General features: G+C 38.4%; 1 protein-coding gene across 2 annotated transcripts in view; it reads left to right on the top strand.

The window, feature by feature from the left end:
- SGCZ (sarcoglycan zeta) overlaps positions 1 to 27,888 on the top strand; it is a 207,917-nt gene that overhangs the window by 126,902 nt on the left and 53,127 nt on the right. For both annotated transcript variants that reach the window (XM_034064861.1, XM_005149070.3), the window contains exon 3: positions 5,627 to 5,714. In XM_034064861.1, the coding sequence (XP_033920752.1) occupies positions 5,627 to 5,714 (88 nt within the window). The remainder of the gene's footprint in view (positions 1 to 5,626; positions 5,715 to 27,888) is intronic.

Below are 27,888 nucleotides of genomic sequence, written 5' to 3'. Positions count from 1 at the left end.
TTATAAAACAATTTATCAGTCTTTCATGTGCTACAGTGAGGTGCTCATCTAATTCTAAAAATAAAATTAATCCTTAGTACTGCAGTGTTATCCTTACTCAGAAAAAAACAAAACCTTTAAACCAAACAAAAAATCCACAAACATTTTTTCTGGAAAAAAAAAAAAAAATCCATGGTATTTATTACTGTATTCACATTCAAGAAGCTTTTTGAAAATATCTCTGAAATTCTTTGGTTTATTTTTCCTTTCATGAATCCCAGCTGCAAACCTGTTTCAGATAAGGGGTGACTATAGAATCATAGAATAGTTAGGGTTGGAAGGGACCTTAAGATCATGAAGTTCCAATCCCCCTGCCATTGACAGGGACACCTCCACTAAACCATGTCACCCAAGGCTCTATTCAACCTGGCCTTGAACAGTGCCAGAGATGGAGCATTCACAGCTTCCCTGGGCAACCCATTCCCGTGCCTCACCACCCTTACAGTAAACAACTTCTTCCTTATATCCAATCTAAACTTCCCCTGTTTGTTACTACTTGTCCTATCACTACAGTCCCTAATGAAGCATCCCTTCCCAGCATCCTTATAGGCCCCCTTCAGATACTGGAAGGCTGCTGTAAGTTCTAAACATATTATACTAACATCATGTTCATCTGTTTCATCTTTAATACACTACTGAAAATCCTGAAGTTGTAATATTTTGGGGCTTGCAACATGAGTCATGTTATAGAGTTTCATGAGCTTCTGCTAGCATTTTAGGTCCTCATATCTGTCAGGGAGCAGCAAGGGCTGGCTGCTCCCTAAGGGGTAAGGAGAGGTCAACCAAAACAATGCTGCCGGGAGGGGTTCAAGTGGAACTGGACTGAAATGCCCCCCCCAGTGGCAGGGGAAGCTCCAGGGAGGTTGGGCAGGGCCAGTAAGTGCTGCTGGTGCGCTCATGGCTCTAAGAGTATCCCCTTATAATACTTCAGTTGCTAACATTTTGTTATTATTAAAAGCTCTATGTACTTGTAAGAAAGAAAGTTCTTACTATGTTGATTTTTGTTATATATGGTATAATATTTGAAATGGTATCACAAATTATTTACTACCTCTTTTCTGAAGACGACATCTACATAACAATGCAGGAATAGAAAGTTCAAGTGGTCTGTTAATGAGAAGATGTGTATTTATAGTCTACTATGCTTCATATAAAATCACATCTGTTTTTTTAAGAAATAATTAACAAATTAGTAACATCAAAGATATTTCTGTGTCAATGTGTCATGCATCAGATATAAAGGATTATACTTCAGTACAGAATTTAAATTAGGAGAAATTATATTTGTAGTGAAAACTTCTTACTCTATTACATATGACTCATTAAGGATGGGGAAAAACCACAGAAAGTAGCATCCCTCAAATAAAGTCTTCTGCCACAGATGATTTTTTTTTTAAAGTTTTAGATTTTAATGAAAAAGACCTTTTCAAGACATTGTTCAGAATTTTATTTTACACAGCTGTAAAATGTTCACCTATTGAGTTCGGAAATAATTTCTAGAAAAAAAAATAAAACTAGTATATTTTCACTATCTGAAATTCTTTGTTCTTTTGGGGGTTTTGCATGTGTTTGCAAAGCAAGCTTTGCATTGTCCTGTAAATGGGCAATATAGCTGAGAAAAGAAGCTGTCCAATAAGGAACTAGCTGCCATTGCTGTGTGTGAAGAATACTCAAAATTTTCACATAAACAGTATGACTTGTTCAACATTTTTCACTGGCTTTGCCGTAGACATTAAACTATTCCTGAAAATGCTTAACAAACACAGGCAATCTCAGAGCAAATTTATATAGCACACTAACTACTGTGCTTAATTCATCACACATTCTTGCAGTTCAAGTTAGAATTACAAAGAGTGGGAAAGAAGCCATGGTTGTGTGTATGCTAATGCAAAATGAGGGAAGAGGAGCAATATCTGAATTTCCACAAGAGAGAGGGGGATGAAAGAAGTCAGCTTTCCAGTTACAGCTGGATCTTAGGGATTACTTTGCTCCAAGACCAAATAATACTCATAATCTGAAAGCGGTCTAAGTTTTCTGTACTTCAGGAAACTCCCTGTTCAAGTATCCCATCCTGCAAGTTTAGGCAGCAAGAACAGCTTCTGAGCTTACAGGATTGGGGCTGCAAGAATGGCATGGCATTTTCCAGGGGTAGAAAGTTTGAATGGGCAGGATAGATCTGCCTTTTTAGTTCTTTTTCTCATGCATTCAAGTTAACTCTGCATCAAGAAATGATAATAGGTGATGAAGAACCTCTTCAGGGATGTTCCTTGGAGTTGTTCATGCTAATGTTAACACTGCATGTATACAATTATATTCTAAATATGAAGCATGTCTGTTCCTGATACTGATAATGCTCAGCTACAGAAATACATGGAACTCATTTTATAGCACTATCATTATCTTATTACATGTAAAGGAAAAACAGCACTACATTACTTTATTACATGTAATGGGGAAATGGTCTTTATGCTCACCTCTAAATGGAAGATCTGCTATACAGCTGTATAATGCCAGCAACAGCAGTAAGAGATCTTTGCCCATTTTTTAATGTGTGGCTTTTTGTCAGGTGTAACTTAAAGCCTTTTTTCTTAAGTATATATACAGAAATTATCCTAACTAATTGTCCTGGTTTCAGCTGGAACAGAGTGGTACTAGCTGGGTTTAAACCACAACACTAATATCCAATCTGGGGCTTTTTTGTACTTTATCAGCTATTGGGTCATGTCAGCCTAGAAAATTATATCAGGAAAATAACTGTGCTTGTTCCTAGGCTTGTCTGACTTCAGAACAAATGTTATTTACTTACAAACACTTCCAGTATTTGAAGAGCATAATAATCCCCCTCTTTTTACAGGAAAAGTGTGATGACACACTTCTATCTCCCTTCTGACCTCTTTATATCAAGTACTTTGTGGATTATCAAGTCTATTAAATTGCATGTTGAAGATTATCTAGTCTATTAAATTGCATGCTCAGAAAGAGTAGCAGATCTGGTGATCCAGAGACAAAATTATACAATGTTTTTATACCACAAATACATTTGTATTCATATGACTGATGTTTGTCTCAGTTTTATACTCATCTTTCAGATCTTTAATTCCTCTGATTTTAGCTAAGTATCCTCTGAGTTACTAGCTCCTCTGAGCAGACTACCTTTGAATATCTTGAACCTGTCCTTAGGCACTTCCTGTGGAAAATAGAAGTGCAGGTAAACAGTGTAGATAAAATGCTGGGCTGCTTAAATTGATAGAGCTCTGCCACTGGGTTTTCTTTCTTCAGTAATTTAAGATTGCAGCTTTATATTTGACATCCGGAAACTAAGGAATATAGACTTCAGTTCTTAACTTTTTCATTCCTCTTTTTATCTTCAAATAAGACAAAGAAGGGAGAAGAAAGAGGGCTTGGATCACCTAATTTTTCATTATCCCATGCTTGAGAATTTGATATCCAAGGTCTTTATTTACAATTAGAGCCTGAGCACAAGAAACCTGAGAGACAGGTTTTAGCCTGTTAAGTATGTTTAGCCTTGTTAAGTATTTTCCTAAGGTGAAAGAAAGATTCAGATTAGACCATGGATAGTGCTTGGAAGTGTAAATTGCCAAACAGCTGAGCTGGCAAAAAAAGGCATAGGAATACCTTCCCTTGCTAAGAGTGAGATTATTCTGAAAAGACTCTTAGCAGAATACTGGCTAAGCAAATGGGAAAAGGGTTCCTTAAAAAGTATATTTCGGCCATACAGCTGTCTTATCAGGAAAACCTTCTTTCCCAGGGCAGCAGTTGTCTGGACTAATGATCTTCAAAGGACCATAAGGAAAGTGAAAATCAAATCAAGTGTTGAGAAAAAGGTCCTTAGCAGCTGCTTTTGTTGCCAGAAGCTCCCTTGATTGCATCACATGTTTAGCTCAAACCAGTCACACTGAACACAGTGTCTCACTGATAATTACAGCTTCTTATATAGGGAGATGGACAAGTGATTTTCATCTGCCAGATTCCATGATGCAGAGCTAATTGGCAGGATGTTAGAGAGGTCGTAGCATGGTCCAGCGAGAGATGAAACACACCTGAATTCTTAGAAATTAGCTCAGAATAATTTCAGACTTCCCAGGGAACTGATTATCATTTAAAGTTAATAATCATAATGAAAACAACTGGGAAGAGTGTTTCTGGCAGAGGCAAGGTCTGAATTCAAAGGAATGGATTTGAAGGTGTAGAAAAATTAAGTGCAAAGCTAATGAATCATTCAGGTAAAAATAAATCTTTATGTAGGGCTCCTTAACTCCTTTCTTACCTTGTAAAACTTTCAAGAACAGGAAGAACCAATATATTCACATACAAACGCAAAGTAGCCTATCTAACCTAATATGCTCAGTGCAGGGATGCCCAGGGAAGAATCCAAGAATAAGATGAGTATATAATGATTTTCAGATATTTTTTTCCCCCAGCTCTTAGTCCTTCCTAGCTAAGGCACTTTCTCGGCTGTTTTTGTCAGGGGTTTTACCTATGCTTAGTTGCCAGAAGCATTAATGTACCCATGGTCTCACTGCAAGCTTCAGGGGAAATACAGTGTGGTATAAGGTGATTCCATGGAGGAAAGTGCCTCTGCAGCAGCAGCAACCACCAATTTTTTCCTCCTCTCATGCACTCATCACCTTCCAATGAGAGCATATGTAAACTCTTTTTTTTTTTTTAGGCTGGGTTTCTCATGGCTATTTGTTGAAGCTCTTCCCTTTTCCCCTGCATCTGTCCTTCCCTTGGAGGGGTAGATCTGGCTCCTCATTATTCAGGAAGCAAAATTCAGTCCTGTCTTAATTTCTGAGATTCCTTAAGCTATCTGTGAACACAGAATAGGCTTATGCATATATACTTAAACATTCCTGGAATGCTTAAATATAGTAGGATGCTGATAGCAGTGTAGTCATTCTGCAAACTGACTCCAAAAATGACTGTACTTAACATCATGACATGCTTGTCTTTGTTCTGCATCAGCTTGATCACTGATGAACCCAGGACAATCAATAGTAGCACCTGTCAGGTACTACTTGTGGGTGGGTCAGGGTTGGTTGTTATATGACCTCACCTCCCAGTGCTCTCTTTCTTTGCTTTTTTGAGAATAATGATACCTCTTATCTTCAAAGAAATGCATGGCTGTGTTTGTAAGGTTTTAGTAAGTGCAATCCTAATACTGTAGGTAATGCAGGTTAATAGAATAATGTAGTACAGTGTTGGCTAAGTAGTTAGAAGAGTGTATGTTAGCAATATGTGGAAAAGGCTAACAAAACAGGTTTGTATTAAAGTTTTTTATTTTGTAACTTTGTAATATCCTGAGGAAATAAAGCATTATTTGTATAAATTAAGTTCAGCTCTGATTTCTAAAGCAGGGATTCTATGAGCAAAGGCTTTAAGCTCAAGACAGCAATCTTGTTCTTTTATGTAAAAAATTGACCTGTAAAATACTTTGTGAAATCTTTAAAAAGGCTATTACATTTGACAGAACTCCTCTCTCAGCATGTATGTTTATATTTAGTTCTAACTTAATTCTACCTCAGTTTTTTGTTCTCTCACTTATTGTCTTATACATATTTCCCAGGATAGCCCACTGGTCATACAGTCTGACAGAAATGTAACAGTGAATGCAAGAAATCACATGGGACAGTTAACTGGACAACTGACAGTAGGTGAGTGTTCTTTATTGACTGTTATGTACATCAGTATGGCTTTATGAATAGATTTCATTAATTGAAATTTAAGATAAATTATTGCTGAATAGTCAGAAAAAAAATTCATCACCAAACTAAAAAAAAAACAATGTGTACAATGTGTAGAGTGGATTAGAAGAGCATGATTTAGTATTAGCTGAGTGCAGGGAAAATAGAAATTCTTCCAAATATTTAAAACAGTTTAATGGAAAATTATATTTTTTGAAGTAGCTGTAACAAAACAAACTAAAACAAAAATAAATCAGCAAAACATGTTTCAACAACAGTTTTGGTGGGAAAATAATTATCATATTCTCACAAGTTCTGTCAGTCTTCCATTGCTTCAGTGGGAACTGGTTTGCTCCCATTAGTCTTGCAGTGCAGCTGCATCAGCATATATTGAAAACAATTGGAGTAGCAGAATGTAAAAAACAAAATAAAACAAAATAAAAATCCAACTGCTTTCCTAGTCATTACAAAATTCTAGTAGAAAATGATCATACTGCCAGTCCTAGGATAAAATGGTGGCTGATATTTTGCAAAACATAAAATACAGCAGATCAGAGTTCCAAATAAAATAGAAATAAAAAATCCTGTACTTATCTGTTCTTCTTTTCATGAGTTTTTTCCTGTTTTTATTAAGTTTAGCATGTTATGCTGCTTTTTTAGCACAAATCGTACTTACTATGTTAGTAAATATGAAGTAATATTTTTTTATATTTTCAGTACTGGGATAGTACTGAAGATATTAATTGCTTTTAAGAATATTGGCCAGAAATTCAGTACAAAGGAATGTTCTAGATATGTTAGAAAACAATATATATAGACTTGGAATAAGATGAAAAATAATACAAACAGGTATGTCTAAGATCCCAGCATCTGTATAAATTTGAGGAGATGCCCCTTAGACTCTGTTGTTTTGTTTTTTTTTTTACTTCTGTATTAAGCTGTGTTTTACCTACTCATGTGCTGAGGTTATGCTCACAAATAGTGTTAATTTAACTCTAGTTGTAATCTACACCGAGCTTTCATAGTGGCTGGAGCTAGCTGCTTCAAGCTGTAAAAAATCTTTGGCAAGTGCATACAGTGACACACCATCTGCACTGATTTCCCTGAATGACTACATCAAATGAGTGTGCAAAGGTAACCAGACTTGCTAGCAGATACAGATAGATGAGGAATATTAAGCTAACACCTGTTATAGCCATATTGTACTTGCCCAGTGTGTTTATGGAATGCAGTTCTGTCTCATCTAATAGCTCTATTATTAAAACTTTCCACTTTGGTTAGTAATTGCTAAAAGGTGAGGTGTCTATGGCAGACATTCACATTGACTAAAATAGATATGGTATTTTGATTGCTGACACCATTCCTGCTGAACACTGAAAATGTATGTGAGTATATTGAGATTGACTTACTTAAAGACATCACACTAGAGGTTAATATTCTAAAAACATAAAAGGCCTGAAGAAAACATGTTCTTATGTTACCATCATTAGGGTAAACACCTATAAGCTTCTTGGTGTGCAGCTGGTGCAGAGTGTCTGGAGAGTGGAACTTTGCTAGATTGCAATATTGTAATTACATTATTTCTTATTCTTTACCCTCCTCTAATTTTCAGGCTGTACTGCCTTTATTCTTTCTCATATTAATAGAAAAATCTTCCTTACTTTTTATAAATGCCTCATACAGCACTGAATGCATATTAAAATATTCCTTGTTACTGATTAATATTTCTTACTTACTACAGGTACTCGTAACTACCAGTGGCATCAGTATAAATCTGAACTACTGGAAATAAAGGATATTAAAAGGCTCTTGAAATTAAGCCTGTATTATTCCTGCCCTCCCTTATAAAAAATTTTATTGTGTAAGGTAGAGCACTGAAAGACAGATTTTTGCCTAGCTAAAAACATGGAAACCTCTGCTGAGAGAAGTGGTGGGGGCTTTCCTATACCACGTTTGCTGATACCAGAAAATATTTTTTCCTGTTAGTTGTAAATATGGTCTGGAAAGTCCCAGACTTGATAAAAAATGTGCTTTGTCCCTCCACTAGTGCTGCGTGCTGAAGCAGTTGTGTCTGCCCAGCGAAAGGGATTAAAATAAACAATGGAAGAAGCAGCGAGAAGAAATTTTTAATCTTCAAAAAAAAGGAAATTATTATGCCTAGTTAACAACTTTGAGATGTTCTTCTCTTTTAACTTCTTTAAAAAGATGAATAATTAAAAATCCCAAAACAAAACAAAAAAAACCCCTAACCCTACAAATTTATATGCATGGCAGGGACATTCTGAAAAGAAAGAAGGATGATTGTACATTTACGTGGATGACAGTTCACTTCCTATACATGTAATACCATTGGCATTTTATCTGTATTTCACAGGACATGTGTGGTGTTACAAGGCAATAAATAGGCTGGTCTCTTTGTTGTTTAAATTGCTGTTGATGTCAAATTTTATGTCAACTAAAATCTCTTTTTTTGGTTTGTGGAATTGTGCCAAGCATGACTAAGACCATCTTAAAGAGGATCTGATTAAAACTTTAACTGCAAAATAGACTTATTGTAAAAATTAGGTGTAAGGCTGCAAGAAAGATGTCTATATGATCACCCAGGGAGATGGAAAACCTCCAGTGCACTCTTGATAACAGGTATTCAATTCTGTGAGTTATTGTGTGTTATCTCTGTAAAGTACATCATTAATACATCTTGAAACACATCATAATCTAACAGGAGTGAAGAAAAAATATGGTAAAAAAAATAGCTTAGACCACTGAATGATTCAGTGGTTACATGTTTGAATGGTGTAAAGTAAAATTATGGCTCCAGGTCTTACAAAACCAAGGTTGCATTCATTACTATAGTACAGCATGTTTATACTGACACTGAAAATTGTACTGAGAGAAGTCACAACTGTAGCAATGCTGTCTATTGAGATCTACACCAGTTGGGCTAAAGTGTTGGTTTCTGCTCTGGTCTATTCATGACATATGGTCAGTAAACTGCCAGATTTGTATCTGGATCTCCAAAAGGACTCCACAGCCTTCAGTTTTTAGACATTCCATTTAAGACTAACAAAACAGATGTTAAGGTAGTGAGGCAATGGAATGGATTGCCCAGGGAGGTTGTGAATGCTCCATCCCTAGTAGTGTTAAAGGCCAGGTTGGACAGAGCCTTGGGTGATATGGTTTAGTGTGGGGTGTCCCTGCTCATGGCAGAGGGGGTTGGAACTAGATGATCTTGAGGTCCTTTCCAACCCTAACTATTCTATGATTCTATGAATAGCTTAAACTCTTCTTTTGGGTCACTTTATAATTAGTAAGGCTTTTGTCATTGTAACCTGTAATTTCTGTGCTAAATTACTTGCTTCACTTATATTTTTTACAGATGTTTTGCACCTTAAATGGAATTTTTTGTTGAAAATTACTCTGTTGTTTAATATTTTCCTTGGTTTAAGTTAGTTAGTAATCAGTCCAGAGAATATTCAGATGACTCTCACACCAAAATATTGTACCTTCTGAGTATACAAATTTTATAGTATTATGTTTCTTACCAAAGTTTTATAGTAAGCTAGACACTTTCCAAATATATGAGTATAAACAGTTTATATAGGAGGTGAAAATACAGCTCATATGCCAGTCTGTGGTGCAGATCAATTGTTGGATATTTTAAATGACAGTAATGTGAGGTAACTTGCCCTTTCTTAGTACAGGTTAGCTACCTTGTACTTAACTGCAACGTTAAAGGATGTCTTTCAGCTTCAGGAACACTGCAGAAGGTACAACAGAGTGGTGCCTGACAGGCCATATGGCTTTACGTCTCCTCCTGGCAAAGTACATGAGACGAGCCAAGAGGCAGTCAGAAAACATGCCATGCTGCTCATAACAGTTGAAATGTCCAGCTGGAATCTGAGTCTCATCCCTTCTCATAATTTACTGTGCAATGTGACGTTGCCTCTGTTTCTGTCTGTCTAGTCCCTAGAAAAATCTTTTTACAAACCATCTGTGCTATAACAGGTTTTGTAATAGGAGCTCACACAAAATATACTGATATACTCTTAATGACTTTGTCTCAACCATCATGAGAATCTACTCACATGAATTAATTATGTTGAAGTATGGTATTAGGAAAATGTGAAGCCCTGAAAAAGAGTCAAAACTTCAGCCTCTTTGCCAGCACTTTGAGGGGTCTGTCAAAGTAGCTTTTTAAGAATTATCATGTTAATTTATTTGAAATTCATCCATGTTTCTCCTGCATTTCTCATCTTCCAATTGTAGAAATCTTTTCGACTTGATCACTTTGATTCCGCATCAAGAAGCAGGAGTAGTTAATAGACTAGTAAAAAACAATTGCAAATAACTCTTTTCTAGTTTTTACTTCTGTTTGTCTTGTAAGTTAGTTGCATCATTCTCTGGGTTAATATGCGCGTGTACATTTTACATTCAGTAGTGGGGAACTTACGCTCTTGTGATTAGGCCTTTAATTAGCTGGACAGAAAAATAATACTTCTTTATACATCCGTTACATTATTAACTCATAAAATTATTAACCATACTTGGTGTCACCAGTCATTTACAGTTCACCTGTGCTTAGGTAACAAGATCCCTTTGAAAGAGAGAGACACTTTACAGAGTACTTCAGATGCATTTAGTCATTTAGGTACATTTTCAATTTTTAAGCCGTATCTTTCATGTCTTTATGATACTTTTGTATGTTATGTGCAGACATAACACTACACTACTGTTTAATATTTGACATACTCTATGGTGTAAAACACATCTTATGTCTCCTTTATGAATAGCCTCAAGAAAACTGTGCTATAAAAATAGAGTAGTAAGCTATTTCCCTGTCACTTATTAGGACTAGGTGGTAATTCTTTGTGGTAGGTATGGCCATTATTTAACCTGAAATCTCTTTTCTGAAATACAAGAACATATAGTGTCAGTTGATATAGCAAGAATTAAAAATTCCCCCATGAATAAATACAAATGCAAGCAGAAGTAGAACAATATCTAAATTCTGTACAATTCCTGTGGGGTTATTTCAGGGGCAAAAGTGCTTGTGAATTCTTGGTTCTAAACAGCATAGCAAAGAAGGTCTACACTGTGGATATCAGATTCCTTCCTTTAAGTATCCTCACAAGCATGTTATATATAATTTTCTTTCAATCTTAAAATCAGTTCTTGTTAAATTATTTAAGCACTACATCGGGACTTCCAGAGCTGGGATCTTGAGACCCTTCCTCTTTCCTCATTCAGTATATTTTTTTCTTCTTTCTGCATTCTTCAAACTCTAAAAGTTTTTGACATTTAAGACTTTACCAAAGATCCATGTTTTTTTCTTATTCTTTTCATCAGTCTGAGCTCAGGAAGACTATTTATACCTTGGACACAAGGTACGGCTCATGATAGGTCATATCTGAAGCAAAAGAAGAACAGCTTTTGCTGTCTGTAACAAATGAAAACCATACTTTGTAGTTTTATAAATAATCTGTTATTTCTTTCTATAATATTTGTAGGATAGACAAAATACATGCAGATTATTTTCTCTCTCTTTTTCTGTTTATTCATCATTTATGTTTGGAAGTAATTTTGAGGTCAGATACTTGATTTTGATATTTTTTTCTTTCCATAATCTGCACCTGGCTTGGAAAGGACAAGCGCATGGAGGAAAAGATGCCTTTTTAAAGTCAGAATACATGTTCTTAAGTTTGGACTTTAGAAATCCTTTAAGGCATATGCAGGAGCTGGGGCAGCATGCTTTTTTTTCTGTAACAACAATTTTGTTGTATATACTCAGCATAAATCATACTTATCATTGAGTTTCTGTTCTGAAATTGAACATTTTTTTCACATGTGGAAAGGTATAAATCACTGGAACATAGTTCCCCAGGAAAGTGACAAGGCTGTGCAGTATCAAGCTGGTGCTGTGATGTGTTTTAGCTTTAGTCTGAGAACAATGCCAATTACACTGAAGTTTTAGTTGTTGCTTAGTAGCATTTTACTCAGATCAAGGAGTTTTCAGTTTTATGCTCTCCCAGTGAGGAGGGGCACAAGAAGCCAGGAGGAAGCAGAGATAGGACACCTGACCCAAACTAGCCAAAGGGGTTTTCCATACTACAGCATATCATGCCCAGTATATAAACTGGTGGGAGTCACCCAGAAAGCACAGATCACTGCTCGAGTCAGGCTGGGTATTGGTTGGCAGGTGGTGAGCAATTGTATGATGCATCACTTGTGTTTATTTTTTCCTTTCTCCTTTTAGTTTTATATCCTCTTTCCTCGTTCCTTGTTATTTCCCTTATCATAATTATTATTAGTAATGTAATATTTTACTTTATTTTATTTATTAAACTGTTCTTATCTCAACCTGCAGGGTTTAAATCTTTCAATTCTCCTTCCCATCCTGCCCAAGGAGGAGAGACAGAGTTAAGCAAATGTCTGCGTGGTACTGAGTTACCAGCTGGGTTTAAACCATGACAACAATGCTTTTAGTCATATGCTTCAGTTTCAGTTAGTCCTGTGAGGAACAGGAGGTTGTACTCAGTTATTGTTATGGGTCCCTTCCAACTTGAGATATTCTGTGATTCTATGGTTCTTTCAAAGAGGTACAGAATAAGTCCATGGAGAGGGAGGAAGAGGGACAAATAGCAAGTCTTCCTCAGCCAGTCTACTGGAAGCTCAGGTCCTAGATGCTTACAGTTGGTGCTGGCACAAATAACAAGTCAAGCAGAGGATTGATTGTGTGATGGCTTCCTGCAGGATATCCCTTGGAAAAGCAGCAACTGCAGTGCTCTTTTCTCATGAAAAGGCAATAGTTAAAGTCCTTTATCCAGTATCACTTTAGACATGATGGGAAAAGAATAAAAGGGAATGCTAAATCAGTATTTTCCAATCAGTGATTGTAGAAGGGGAGCAAAATTGCTGTGGTGACCCTGTGTAAAGGGATGCCTGATAAGCCTCAGCTTGGTGCCTTAGTATTTCATCTCAATGCTGACTTTGATTCCAGAGCATCTGTAGGGAGACTGGATATACACCTAAGTAGATTTCAATTACCAGCAGCTATTTTGCCAGCAGTATAGCAGTCCTGTGCTTACTTTTCTGTTTTATAGGCTTTTTTATTTTACTTCACTGTATTTTAAATGCAAGTCTAGGTGTTTCTATTATTTGTAGAAAATTCTGTTTAAGTCTTCAAATATTTTATCCTCAATATTAAAATATATATTCCACTCCTACTGTACCATACCATACCATACCATACCATACTAAACCATAAGCAGTGGTTCAGTTTAATTGTAGAAGTAGAGTCTGAGTGGGAGCAGGTCATTAGTAGTTTGCATGGTGGTGCTGACACATTAGTGTTTAAACATTAATCCATTGCCATCTGTCCTGCTGTTGTTACCCACACACTGTTGGCCAATATAGGCAGCATAACTACCCAAATGTTCAAAGCGGAGAAGTGATTTCCTTTTCTAGGAGAGAGATCCCAAAAGTGAAAGAAATAGACATTATTCAGAGGTATTTAAGTAGGATTTGAGGGATACAGCATGCATCTTCAAGAGATGAATCTAACTTTGGTTTTTAGCTTTATCAATGCTAGTATTTAATTTAACTGCAAAAACAGGTGTGTTCATGTGTTGTGACATTCACTAGACTGCTGCTGGGTGCTAAGCATTATTAAATTACTTAGAGCATCTGGACCTTTAGCAAGTCCCTGGAAGGACATTAAGATTTTATTTTTACCTCTTTCTTTTCCCTAATGCTCAGGCAGCTTATTAATATTGGTAAAAATATATTATTTTAATAGACGTGGCTTAGGTGAAGGACAAAATAAACGCAAATAAATGAGAAGCTGCTTTTAACTTAATCAAACACAAAATCATAATCATAATAATAAAAAAAAGGCAGTGAGATATTTCTGATGTTCTCCTTTACTTCAGAGCTACAGAGAATACTTGCAAGAAGAAACTCAATAGCATGCTGCTGCTGTTAAATATGTTGAAGTGACAGCAAAGAGATTTATCAAAATATGGATGAGAAGTAATTTGTTTGTATACTTAGAGTCTTTATTCAGCTAAATTATCTTTAAAAAGTCTGAGTTTTATCACCTGCCTTACTGACCCAGCTATGGGAAGTTTACCTGTTTCTATATATGAAATAAATTTTTGCAAGTTCTGAATAGGCAAGCTTGGAAACATTTGTCTGTTTGTCCATGAAAATTATTTGCCCATAGAAGATCATGAACCTCTTAGATCACAAGGTCTGTTAGATGACTAGTAAGGCCAGGTTGGACAGTCTTGGGTGACATGGTCTAGTGTGTGGTGCCCCTGCCCATGGCAAGGGGGTTGGAACTAGATGGTCTTAAGGTCCTTTCCAACTCTAACTATCTTATTCTATGATTCTATAATAAAAACCCTTATGTTTTCTAGGGTTTCCTCTTACACATCTTCAGACTATGAGAAATTGCATCTCACTGTTTTGTTACAATTATTGTGTGTTTCTAAAAACATTAATGGTGAAGTTTCGATTTATTGCCCTGCTTTGTCTGGTTCCTATAAAAATAAGCATTTCCAAAACCAACTATAACACATAGCTTGGTAACACATGGGAAATTGCCAGTAATATCCGTAACCTGAACATAATTGGTTTGTTGTGCTTCTTCATCGAGATCATTACATTTATTTGCCTTTTAATTATTTTGCTTCTGTTCTGAACAGTACGGAGTTTCAAATTCCATATGATACTCATACTAGAGATGTTTAATTGTGCCATTTGTAGATGGGCAGAGCTGTCTTGATGTCATTTTTCTCAAACATGCACAGGACATTTAAAGGCATGTTTAATGTGGATTTTAAAAATTTCTATATGCATAAATATGCTCTGAAAATACCTTCTTTTTCCTTAGGTTATTCTTAGGATACTAAATATTGCAGTTGCAGCGGAATTATGAACAGATGGCAACGAATTAATGATTAGCTGAATATTTTAAAATTTAGAATAGATTTCTTCCTGTGAAGAAAAGCATTCCATAAATCTGAAATTAATTAGTTACTGGGAATAGTTATCACTCTGAATCACTAGCATCAGTTATAGGTGAAAATAATTCAGTGAGCACTTTCTCCAAACCAAAATTAAGGACTACATTGCCTTTAAAATAAGTTATTCCCACATTAGAGTCCTGTCCTGGGTTCCGCAGTAGCAGTCACTTTTTCTCCTTCTTAGTAGCTGGTGCAGTGCTGTGGTTTTGACTTCAGCCTGGGAACAGTGCTGATAACACTGGTGGTTTTTAGTTGCTGCTCAGTAATGTTTACTCTTGACCAAAAACTTTCTGAGTCTCATGCTCTGCCAGGGAGGAGGGGAAGCCGGGAGGAAGCAGCAACAGGACACCTGACCCAAAGTAACCAAAGGGGTATTCCATAGCATAGCACATCATGCATGGTATATAAACTGGGGGCAGCTACCTAGAAGGGCGAGAACACTGCTGGGGTGGGGCTGGATATCAGTCAGCGGGTGGTGAGCGGTTGTATTCTCTTCCCTTGTTATTTCCCTTATTATTATTATTATTGGTGGTAGCAGTAGTGGTTTGTGTTATACCTTAGTTACTGGACTGTTCTTAACCCATGGGAGTCAAATTCTTTCAGTTCTTCATCCCTCTGGGAGCAGGGGGAGGAAGGGGGAGCAGTGAGCTAGTGAGCTGCTTGGCTGACTGGGCTTAAACCACAAGTCCCAAAACTTTATGAGTTTCCTTTTGTCATGTTCTGGTTGGCTGTTTTATTTGGAAAAGCTGTTTGGTCATCTCTCACACCTATTGCCAGGGCACCTGGACTCTTTACAGCCTTAAAGTTGTCAGACACTAAAAAATTGCTATCCATTTTGCTTCTTGGCAGAGGATAACAAGGTGGTTCTGACACTCACCTGTCTTTTAAGAGGGAAGGGAAAATTTGTTAATCTTCTGTCCCTAGCTTGGTGTTTTCTGGGTCTTCATTTGCTTGGTTTCTGTTTTATGGTTTTTGTTTGGTTTGAGTGTGGTTTGTTTTGTTGTTGTGTTTAGTTTTTGTTTGTTTGTTTTAACAACTTTTCTGTGTGGAACTTGCATATAAAGCCAGATACCAATTTACCATGTCTGTTTTTCTCTTTGGTGAAGTGATTCTAGTTGGCTTGCCATACTGCCAAAGAAAAAGCTTTACAGCAAGTCTAGCCAAAAACATCACCTATGCTGCAGGTCTTGACTCTGAATTTATACATTCATCTGCATCTGGGTTAGATACAAAATCACACATTCCTTTGAAGACACTGCAGATTTCCTCATGATAGTAAACTTGTTCTGTTACCGTAAGATCCTGTTCTCAAGTGTATCAGTATAGACTGTCAGTATAGCCTAGTGGTGTATTTGAAAGGTCGACGCTCTGGAATTGATTCACAGGTAAGACAGGTAAAGTGTCAGGTAAAGACAGAATTTAAGTGTCAGCAGGGTAGAAATTTAAGGTAGATATCTTAATATGTGAATTGTATTACATCTTCTGTGTTACAAATCAACTATAAACTCTATTGAGAACTTAGAAAAAACACTTAGAGAAGCTTAGAGCCCAGATTTGCTTGTATCCTGATTCTGCAGCTTTTCTGGCCCTTGTCCCACTGTCAAGGGCAAGGAGAGAAGTAATTTCCTAAATGGATAATATTAAAATCCTGAGAGCTGGGCTAAGCCATCATCATCTTCTGCTATCATTATACTGAATGCTACTTGTTCAGAAATCTGCAAATGCAGTTCAGTAATCTACCAAGTAGCACAAAATTACCATTTTCTGGTCATCAGGCTATAATTTTTTACTCCTTCTTTAGTACCTGGTGGTAGCCTTTTTGTAGATGAATCCTGTATATCTTTTAATATTATTTTGTACATTCTTTCATTGAATCTTTCTTAGATAAAGTGCCATTATATGAAATGCCAACAACTTCTGCATAGATAACTTCACCATATTTGTACTCTCTAGGTAAAGCAGATAACCTGAGAAACAGTCACTTTGGAAAAAATAGATTTTCTAGTCGTCCCTATGTTATAGCCATCAGCATTGAATTAATTCTATTAAATTTAAAACTTTTTTTTATATACATTTCTTTCCTAAGAAAACTTCTAATTACTTTAGGAGCTCTTATCCTTTATTTCACTCTTTTTGTCTCAAAATGTGATGAGTCCATGATTTACATTAAAAAGTTTAATCTGTATTCAGAAAAATTTTAATGGTCTAATTCAGTACATTGTGAATAACATTATACAGTGATTCTAGTCAGAACAGGTTATATTTGGAGTCCTAGAAAACTGCAAAAAATATCAGGTAAAGCAACTTGTGTCTTTTTATATATTTTTAATAAAATTCGGGGGGGGGGGGCAGAGTTATTATAAGTGAATATCATAGAATCATAGAATAGTTAGGGTTGGAAAGGACCTTAAGATCATCTAATTCCAACCCCCCTGCCATGGGCAGGGACACCTCACACTAAACCATATCACCCAAGGCTTCATCCAACCTGGTCTTGAACACTGACAGGGATGGAGCATTCATAGCTTCCCTGGGCAACCCATTCCAGTACCTCACCACCCTAACAGTAAAGAATTTCTTCTTATATCCAGGCTAAACCTCTGCTGTTTCAGTTTTAACCCGTTACCCCTTGTCCTATCACTGTAGTCCCTAATGACTAGTCCCTCCCCAGCATCCCTGTAGGCCCTCTTCATATACTGGAAGGCTGCTAAGAGGTCTCCATGCAGCCTTCTCTTCTCCAGGCTGAACAGCTCCAACTTTCTCAGCCTGCCTTCATATGGGAGGTGCTCCAGTCCCCTGATCATCCTCATGGCCCTCCTCTGGACTTGTTCCAACAGTTCCATGTCCTTTTTATGTTGAGGACAGCAGAACTGCACACAATACTCCAAGTGAGGTCTCACGAGAGCAGAGTAGAGGGGCAGGATTACCTCCTTTGACCTGCTGGCCATGCTCCTCTTGATGCAGCCCAGAATACGGTTGGCTTTCTTGGCTGTGAGTGCACACTGAAGCTGGCTCATGTTCATTTTTTCATTGACTAACACCCCAAGTCTTTCTCTGCAGGGCTGCCCTGAATTTCCTTTTTGCCCAGTCTGTAGCTGTGCCTGGGATTGCTCCAACCCAGGTGAAGGACCTTGCATGTGGCATGGTTAAACTTCATGAGGTTGGCATCAGCCCACCTCACAAGTGTGTCAAGGTCCCTCTGGATGGCATTCCTTCCCTCCAGCATATCAACCAAACCACACAGCTTGGTGTCATCGGCAAACTTGCTGAGGGCGCACTCAATCCCACTGTCCATGTCATCGACAAAGATGTTGAACAAGGTCGGTCCCAACACCAATCCCTGACGGTCACCACTCATTACTGGTCTCCAGACGGACATTGAGCCATTGAACACAACTCTGCATGCGACCATCCAGACAGTTCTTTATCCACCGAGTGGTCCACCTATCAAATTGATGTCTCTCCAATTTAGAGACAAGGGTGTCATGTGGGAGAGTGTCGAATGCTTTGCACAAGTTCAGGTAGATGACATCAACTGCTCTTCCTCTGTCCATCGTCTTCATAGCCCTATCATGGAATGCCACCAAATTGGTCAGGCAGGATTTGTCCCCTAGTGAAGCCATGCTGGCTGTCACCAAGCACCTTGTTGTTTTTCATGTGCCCTAGCATGCCTTCCAGGAGAATCTGCTGCAAGATTTTGCCATAAAATACAAGTAAAAATATTTAAGTTGGCTTTTAATTTTTAGTGATAACTGACCAAAAGTGTTCAAAATACATACAGAGTAGAAACAAATTTCAGAATGACTGTGTCTAGTGCCTACAGAGAATATTACCAGTAAGAAAGAAAAAAAATGAACTGCTTTACTTCTTAAATCTTCACAAAGGAAGATAAACAACAGGTAGTAAAAAAGGCCACAGGGTAAAACCAGGAACATAAAAGGTAAACAACCATTAGGTGATACGAATGCATTTCACTTAATTCAGTTTCAGTTCCAGTCCAGTTCAACTTAGAATGATAAAGCAGGCACCAGAGAGGTATTATTGCACTATTAGCAATTATTTCAGAGATTATGCCGATGAGAGGTAATGTCTCAAAAGATGCAAAGAGGTGAAACATCAGATCTTTTTTTAAGAGAGAAACCCTGTGAGATAGTAGAGGTTAACCAGTAGGAATTTTTCAGTAGAATTTTTGGGACATTTTTAGAACATTCAATACAAAGACTTAAAGCTTGACCTAAAGGAAACACAGAGTGATTGAAACAGTTTTAGAAGTGAATAAATAACCTTATGATCTGCAAGGTATTCTGTTTCCCAAGGAGAAATGCAACATTCCTGTTTTATCTTTGAGTTTTATCTATGTAATATGCTCTTCATTAAGCACAGCATCTAATCAGGTATCTCATACTATGTATTGTTTCCTCTCTTTTAACTCTTACTTATTTTCAGTGGAATATGCTGTAAATAATATACTTCTGTTATTTAGTAGACAACTTTGTTTTTTTTTAAACAGGTACTGGCCAAACAATGTAAAATAATCTTATAGCCTAATTCAGCTAGCAAACAGTGGCAACTTTCTCACTGATTTTGTATGGAAATGTAATGCACAGACTGCTTCAGTAAGACTCAGCTTCTGAAAGGTATATAATCAGCTTTGTGAATTATTTCAGTTGTAAAAGCTAATCACATCTCAGAAAGCTAAACATTCCAAAGTTGAGGGTAATGCTGAAAACATGGAAAATTCTCTTAGGGTTTAGTATTATTCAGGTTGCATTCACCATGAGGAGGAAAAATTGATAAACTTTCTATTCCTATTCACACTTTGGAGTACTCCAAAATACATTAGAATTATAATGAATTAATTTGCATGAGTTGGATATTTATGCTTGTTGATAAAGTTGATAGCTATAAGTAGAATGTGATATAGTATAGCTATTTGCTGGTGTCACAAAGAAAGATTCATGAACAATAGAAGAAAACATCCCCAGGAAACACTATGCAGTATGCCTGGTAATAAAAAAATATAAATTTATAATTTCGTATATTCATAATTTACCTTATGTTTAAATATATTTCATTAGATAATTTAAATTTAGCCATTTACAGGTATTTCTTATGTAAGTGTATTTATATGTTATCATATATTACTTATATTTTTACAATATATTTATAGTATTATGAGAAAAATCACTCATTATACTTGCCACAAGCTTCAATTCTCTAGTTCATGTTTTGACTAAATTAAATTTAATGAGATTATAAATGGAGAAAACATACTGTCTGAAGTCTTACACAAACAATTAGGTGCTTGGCATATCTTCCTTTGGCTTGTGTAGCTTCCTTATCTAAGGACCCATATAAGTGATTAAGATACTATACACAAATCTATAGCCTGTCAGCTGAGCTACAGGAGCAGATAATGCACATGCTTTTAGCCCTTAGAGAAGCAAAATTAGTATTAACTTAAAGTTCAAGCAACCTTCAGGAGCCCATTTTACTTCCATTCATCAATGTGTATTGATCATAGCTGATGAAACTTATGGATGGCTATATAAGTTCCTAGGTCTTTTAGCCATGTAATTTCTCAAAGTTTCCAGTAGAAAATGCAATATGATAGGGATAATAGGAAAAAAATACAGGTTTGCTCTTGTGTAGTTGTAGCCTCATATAAAAGTAGCATGGAAAGTGCTGTCTGCTGCAACTTGTATACAGCTTTTATATATATTTTCACACCTTGAGTTCATCATCAAGATGCACCAGGAAGGCAGATAGAGGGAAGGATGTATTCTATCCATTGCAAAGGTGACAGGCAATATTTTAGGCATGTCTTTTTGTTGAGTTTCTATAAGTAAAATCTGCCTGGGAAATCAAGAGTTTTCCTGTGAACTCCCATTTGACCAAGTCCTAAACCTGTAATGTCACTAATCTTTTATAGATACCAGAAGGTCTATATATAATGAAGAAGGAAAAGACATGCTACCACCATATCTCTTGTCCAGTTCAGGTGGTTCTACTTAATTTTCTTTGTTCATGAGTATTTTTGTTATATAAGTGTATATAATAAATATGTTGCATTTGTTATAATAACAAACATATTTGTTATATATGATAAGCTAATAATATCCCTATACTATCAATACATGTGGACAGCTGATATTACTCACTGTAGTCTGATGATAAAAAAAAGGTAACAAATATGTGCAGTGCTTCTTCTGGCCTAGCACTTGCTCTGCTTCCTTTGTCTGAGTAGGTAATCATTCTGATGGGAATCCTTGAAGGTCAGACTCAACTAAAAGCAGTAGTTGACAGACCCAAGTAGGGTTTTTTTTAATTGCTGCTTTCGCCTCTTTTTGATATAAAAAAGCGGGTCCTTCCCTTCCTCAACAAACAGAACACAGAATATGTTCTGATTACCATGAATGTCTGCTTGTATAGATGTCTTTCTTTCAGCTGAAAGATCTCTTTATTCACATTTCTCAATGCTGTTATTCAGCTGGTATGAGTCCTTCATTTGCATTATTGCATTTGCATTCATTAAAAAATTTGAGACCTCTGGTGGCCAAAATAATATAATATCTAACATTCCTGTGAATATTAACAAAATTTTATCTAGGTATATTTCACAAATACCGATTTTAGACCCAGCGGGGGGTTGAATCTTTATTAAAAATGCTTTATCTTTTTTATCTCACATCTCAGAAGCATCAAGGCATTCTCATAAAAGTAGTTATGTTTATCAAAAAATATCATATATTTAATAAATCATCTAGTCCAACCCCCCGCAAGAGCAGGGTAACCTAGAGTACATCACACAGGAACTTGTCCAGGAGGGCCTTGAATATCTCCAACGTAGGAGACTCCACAACCCCCTTGGGCAACCTGTTCCAGTGCTCTGTCACTCTCACAGTAAAGAAGTTCCTCCTGATGCTAACATGGAACCTCCTATGCTCCAGTTTACACCCATTGCCCCTTGTCCTGTCACTGGATATCACTGAAAAAAACCTAGTTCCATCATCCTGACACCCACCCTTTACATATTTGTAAACACTGATGAGGTCACCCCTCAGTCTCCTCTTCTCCAAGCTAAAGAGACCCAGCTCCCTCAACCTCTCCTCATAAGGGAGGTGTTCCACTCCCTTAGTCATCTTTGTGGCTCTGCACTGGACTCTTTCAAGCAATTCCCTCTCCTTCTTGAACTGAGGGGCCCAGAACAGGACACAATATTCCAGATGCGGTCTCACCGAGGCAGAGTAGAAGGGGAGGAGAACCTTTCTTGCCCTACTAACCACACCCTTTCTAATGCACCCTAGGATGCCATTTGCCTTCTTGGCCACAAGGGCACACTGCTGGCTCATGGTCATCCTCCTATCCACCAGGACCCCAGGTCCCTTTCCCCTTCACTCCTTTCCAGCAGGTCAACCCTCAACCTGTACTGCTCCATGGGGTTGTTCTTCCCCAGATGCAAGACTCTACACTTGTCCTTGTTGAATTTCATCAAGTTTCTCCCCGCCCAACTCTCCAGCCTGTCCAGGTCTCGCTGAATGGCAACACAGCCTTCTGGTGTGTCAGCCACTCCTCCCAGTTTAGTGTCATCAGCGAACTTGCTGAGGGTACACTCAGTTCCCTCATCCAGGTTGCTGATGAAAATGTTAACGAGCACTGGTCCCAGCACCAACCCCTGAGGGACTCCACTAGTCACAGGCCTCCAGCTAGATTCTTGTCATGGTTTGAGCATGTTTTTGAGGGTGTTTTTGTTCAAGGTTTTTTCCAGCCAGGTGGAGGAGGGGAGTCCGGGAGGAAGGAGAGACAGGACACCTGACCCAGGCTAGCCAAAGAGGTATTCCATACCATAGCACGTGATGCCCAGGATGCATACTGGGAAGAAGAAAGCTGGAGGGAGAGAGCTGTGGAGGAAAATGGAGGAAGGAGCACATGGTGCTCGGCTGGGCAGGGTGGAGTGAGTTATGGGTCGGTGGCTGGTGGGGTGTTGTATTCTTTTCACTTGCTGTTTGCTGTATCATTATTATTTGTAGTAGTAAATGGCAGTAGGGGTTTTGTGTTGTGCCTTAGCAATTAAACCGTTCTTATCTCAATCCGTGGGGGCTACATTCTTTGGATTTTCCTTCCTAACTCTCCGGGAGTAGGGGGACTTGGTTTAAACTACGACATTTTTGGCGCCCAACGTGGGGCCTGAGGGTTTGAGATAAGAACAGATCTGAGCGGATTTATGGTCTCTTGTCACAATGCTGATTTATTGGCTCTTAGAGGTTTTTTCTGGATCTCGCTGTTTCGGGATTTTGCCGGGTACTTTGTGTATGGATTGGATGTGTTTGTGTTTGTGTCGGAGGCTTGTAATACGGTGGGGCTCTGGCAGCAGGGGGGGATGGACGTGGCCGTGGACTTGGACTTGTACCAGGCCGTCCCGCTGCTCTTCGCCGTCCTTGTCCTTATCCTCATCGTCGTCTGTGTGGAGCTGCGTGAAGCCAGGAAGGAGCGGCCCCGGGAGCTGCCGGCAGCTGAGGCTGCCAGGGAGAGCGGCACGGGGAGCCAAACGGCTGTGGCAGAGCAGCGGAAGCAGGCGGGGGAGGAGCGGAGCAGGGCAGTAGCTGAGCAGCAGGATCACGCAGCGGGGGAGGTGAGTCCCGCGGCCGTTCCCGACCCTCCGACGGCCGAGAGTGTCCCCCGGAAGTCGCCCGCTGAGCCCCAGCAGGAGGCAGGAGACCACGCAGCACTTCCCAGCAAGGCAGAGGAGGAGGATCCGAACTCGGGAGAAGAGAAGCTGACAGTGGGAGAGCTGGCAAGCACGGTAGCTACATCAGCCCCAGTGACAAGTGCAGCAGCAGCACCTGAGAGTTCTGATGGTTTTGAATGGCTTTTGGGTGCCCTTGGGACCTGCCTGCTGATTGTGATGGTGGTCGGCATGTTGGCACACACACAGAGTGTGTTCTACCCACAGCCATTTTGTCTGATCCCAAAAGTTAAGCAGAGTCAGGTCTGGGTCTTGTCTAGGGTTAGACAAGGATATAGGAGCACCAGGAGACTGTTCCCAAGGCTGGACAGTCATGAGTGGCAGGGCATGTGGGACAGTATGGCCAGGTATCTGATCCACTGGGCCCCTCCAGTGCTTTGGAAGCATTGGAGGTGGAAGGCAGCTGTATGGAGTCCCCAGCAGCAAGCTGTAGAACTGCTGAAGGGGACAGTGAATGATTTTGAGCCTGGTGGGCCCAGATACTTCAAGCTATCAGTCCAGAGATGCAACATAGAGATGTCTCATGATCGAGGGGTGGACTTAAGAGTGATGGTGTATTAAAAAAGTAGGATCTGGGCATGACGTGAATGGTATGGAATAAGGGGTGGATAATGTCATGGTTTGAGCATGTTTTTGAGGGTGTTTTTGTTCAAGGTTTTTTCCAGCCAGGTGGAGGAGGGGAGTCCGGGAGGAAGGAGAGACAGGACACCTGACCCAGGCTAGCCAAAGAGGTATTCCATACCATAGCACGTGATGCCCAGGATGCATACTGGGAAGAAGAAAGCTGGAGGGAGAGAGAGCTGTGGAGGAAAATGGAGGAAGGAGCACACGGTGCTCGGCCGGGCAGGGTGGAGTGAGTTATGGGTCGGTGGCTGGTGGGGTGTTGTATTCTTTTCACTTGCTGTTTGCTGTATCATTATTATTTGTAGTAATAAATGGCAGTAGGGGTTTTGTATTGTGCCTTAGCAATTAAACCGTTCTTATCTCAATCCGTGGGGGCTACATTCTTTGGATTTTCCTTCCTAACTCTCCGGGAGTAGGGGGACTTGGTTTAAACTACGACAATTCTGTGCCATTGACCACAACTCTCTGCCTTCTTCCTTTCAACCAGTTCTTGATCCACCTCACTACCTGATCATCAAGCCCACACTTCCTTAGCTTATCTATGAGGATTCTGTGGGAGACAGTATCAAATGCCTTACTGAAATCAAGAAAAACCACATCTACCGCTCTACCATCATCCCTCCACCTAGTCACTTCCTCATAGAAGGCTGTAAGGTTGGTCAAACATGACTTCCCCCTGGTAAAACCATGTTGGCTGTTGTTAATGACCCCCTCATCCTTGATATGTCTAGAGATGGAGTCAAGAATAAGTTGTTCCATCCCCTTTCCAGGGACGGAGATAAGGCTGACCAGTCTATAATTACCTGGGTCCTCCTTCTTGCCATTCTTCTAGACTGGCGTGACATTTGCCATCCTCCAGTCCTCAGGCACCTCTCCTGTTTCCCACAACTTACCAAAGATGATGGAGAGTGGCCTAGCAATGACATCTGCCAGGTCCCTCAGCACCCGTGGGTGTATTCTCTCCAGACCCATCAATTTATAGATGTCCAGATTGCATAGCTAATCCCTAACCCAATCCTCATCTACCAAACTAAACTTCTCCTTTGACTTGACTCCTTCTGGGGCTATAGGAATCTGGGGCCCCTGGGGAGAATCTGCAGGAGTAAAGACAGAGGCAAATGTTTAAATAACTAATTTTTCATTGAAAAATCAGAAGACAGTACATAGAATTTCATTATATTTTACATTTAAAAAGATCATAATTCATGGCAATTCTGTTTGATTTCTAGGCCCTATATTTAAAGTGGTTGGTTTCTTATGTATTTCTGTTTCTGAGTTTGTTGTCTGCCACGTGGACATGGAATGTGACTTAGAAACTAGACACAACTGCTAGTGTACACCTACATCTGATAAAAACAAAATATCTTTATCAACAGAAGAGAAAAAAATCTGTCTTCTTGTTATTTAGTATTGTTTATAGTTATTCTCCTGCATCTCAGTCTCAACTTATGTTTCAATAAGTTGAGAATGAATGAAACTGCACTGTAGATGGCTGGAAACAGACCAGAAGACAAAGCAAAGAAAATGTGAGCTTCACCTTGTTTCTAATATTTGTGTTACTTTCGTTGTTGATAGGAGTGGGAGTAGAGCACTTTGCTACCAAGAGGATGTATGAGCTTCTTAATATATAGGGTTAAAGTCACAAACCTTTCTTTTGTCCTAAATGACTAATGAGCGGTTTTAAATATTCGTAAAATTCCAAAAGCTATGTCTAAAGTAATGTCTGGGTAGAAACTGTTTCAGCTAGGGAAATAGTCTTACTTTTAGTTTCTGTTTTGTCTCCATTGTAATGACTTTCTACATCACTTCTTACGTTCAAAAGTATTATACAAGCATTATTACCTCCATTTTCTCATTTTACAGAAAAGTGGAAGGAAGATGAACTTTATGGAAAATACTTAGGGGAATTAAAAAAGGACTCCAATCTGAATAGCTTCTCCCGCAGCAAAAAACGTGATACAGTGCATTATAAAGCAAAATATGCATAACTGCAGAATTTGTTGAGAAGAGGTTCAATCTGCTGGTAGGGGAGATCTGAACTGGCCTCCTGGCTATGATGACTGGTCATTCTCTCCAAGCGGTAAAAAAACTACAGGATGAGCAGCAATTTCAACAGCAGTAAGCTTTGTCGTAATACCAAAAAAATCCCCACCCAAATTAACCAAACCCAACTTTATTACAACCAAACCCCTTTTTATCCCCTTGTTCAGTACTTTCCCAACCTGCACAAACACCCTACGTTCAATCTCATTGGCTCCTGTAAAAACCTCCAGGTAAATAGTCCAATCACAATGCTGCAGACCCTCTCACACCCCCACATCATCAGCTGAGACTCCCGCCACAACTACATCCTGGCCCATCCCCGCAAGGCTTGCTTGTTTACCTTCCCTTTCCTTCAACCTTCCAATTTATTGCCCCAAAGCTTGTTAAGCATTAAGGCCTCAAAGTTCATTCCCAAACTGTTTTTCATGGAAATCTTATCACCCTCACTCCCCCCACATATTGTATGTACTGCCCAACATTTTTATTTAATGCTTTTTCACTATATCTGATATAAATAATTTTATGCTTTCTACTGTTTTAATTGTAGCTGGCTTAATGATAGTATTGGTTATGCAACTGCTGTGCAACAAGCATGTGTTATAAACCATCGTTACGTAGTATGGAGGAATGAGAAATATTCATTATTCATCTATATATGTTAAATTAATGGAATATCACAGAAAATAATTTAATTCATATTATTTGAATTTACAAGTAAATATTTTTCCTAGACAGAAGATGGCAAGAGTTTGTCTTTGACATCCCTTGATCCTGATTAAATCCATTAAGAAGCTTACAGTATCTCTAGTTTGAAGTAGGTTAGTAGTATAGCATAAAGTAGCAAAGCTAGAGAGCTCTTCAGATAGCCATGTGTTTTGTAAGAAGTACCTTTCCAAACAGAATTTGGAGGACAGATTTTCTTGCATGTTTGGACTGAAATATGCATTATTCAAGCAGATCTGATTTGCTGGAAGTAGGCATAATGGATAGTTAGACTGCTGTACAGATTTCAGTTAAAAATAAAAAAAAAAACAATTGCTTTGTTTATGCATAGCATTCTAAGAGATGATTCATAATTCTTGTTAGTAGTACTATTACAGATTCAGACTTATTATGAGATGTGTATGTTTGTAGTGTTTTTGGAACACAGCTCTTTGCATTACAGCTAAGAAGATAATACACAAATAAATTGCACATGCAAGTGCTTACTCTTATTTCAACTGGGAAATGAAAATGTAATGAAACAGAATTCCATTTTGATAACATTGATTACCCTGTAGGCAGTTTAACTTTTCAAAACCGTTTTTATAACAGTCTACGTCAAAGAGACAAACTTACCATGTTTTGTTAGTAATCTCTCGAGTGGCTTGAATACGCTAACCACTCTTTCAGCAATAGGTGAGTAATACTAAGTGATGTGCTTTTAAATCCTGAGTGCAACATAAAGGAAAAGCCTATTTATTTTAGTATAAAAAGTAGAGTTATATCCTGTAGTGATATTTTGGAGTAGCTGAATTCTAGGGGTACTTTTACTTAACGTGTTACTGAAGAAGCACAAATGATGAGTATCTAAAATATATGCATTTCTTTCTAGAACCTCCAGATCATTGTTCTGTAATGCGTTCTGCTGCGCTATAGTTAATTTGTTTGGCTGGGCTAGAGTTAAATTTTCTTCATGGTAGCTGGTATGAGGCTATGTTTTGGA

This window comes from Melopsittacus undulatus, chromosome 7 (genome assembly GCF_012275295.1).
Source record: "Melopsittacus undulatus isolate bMelUnd1 chromosome 7, bMelUnd1.mat.Z, whole genome shotgun sequence".
In the NCBI taxonomy this organism is placed as follows: Eukaryota; Metazoa; Chordata; class Aves; order Psittaciformes; family Psittaculidae; genus Melopsittacus; species Melopsittacus undulatus.
Note: the sequence above shows the minus strand (reverse complement) of the source record. Positions and strands in the feature narration are given on the sequence as shown.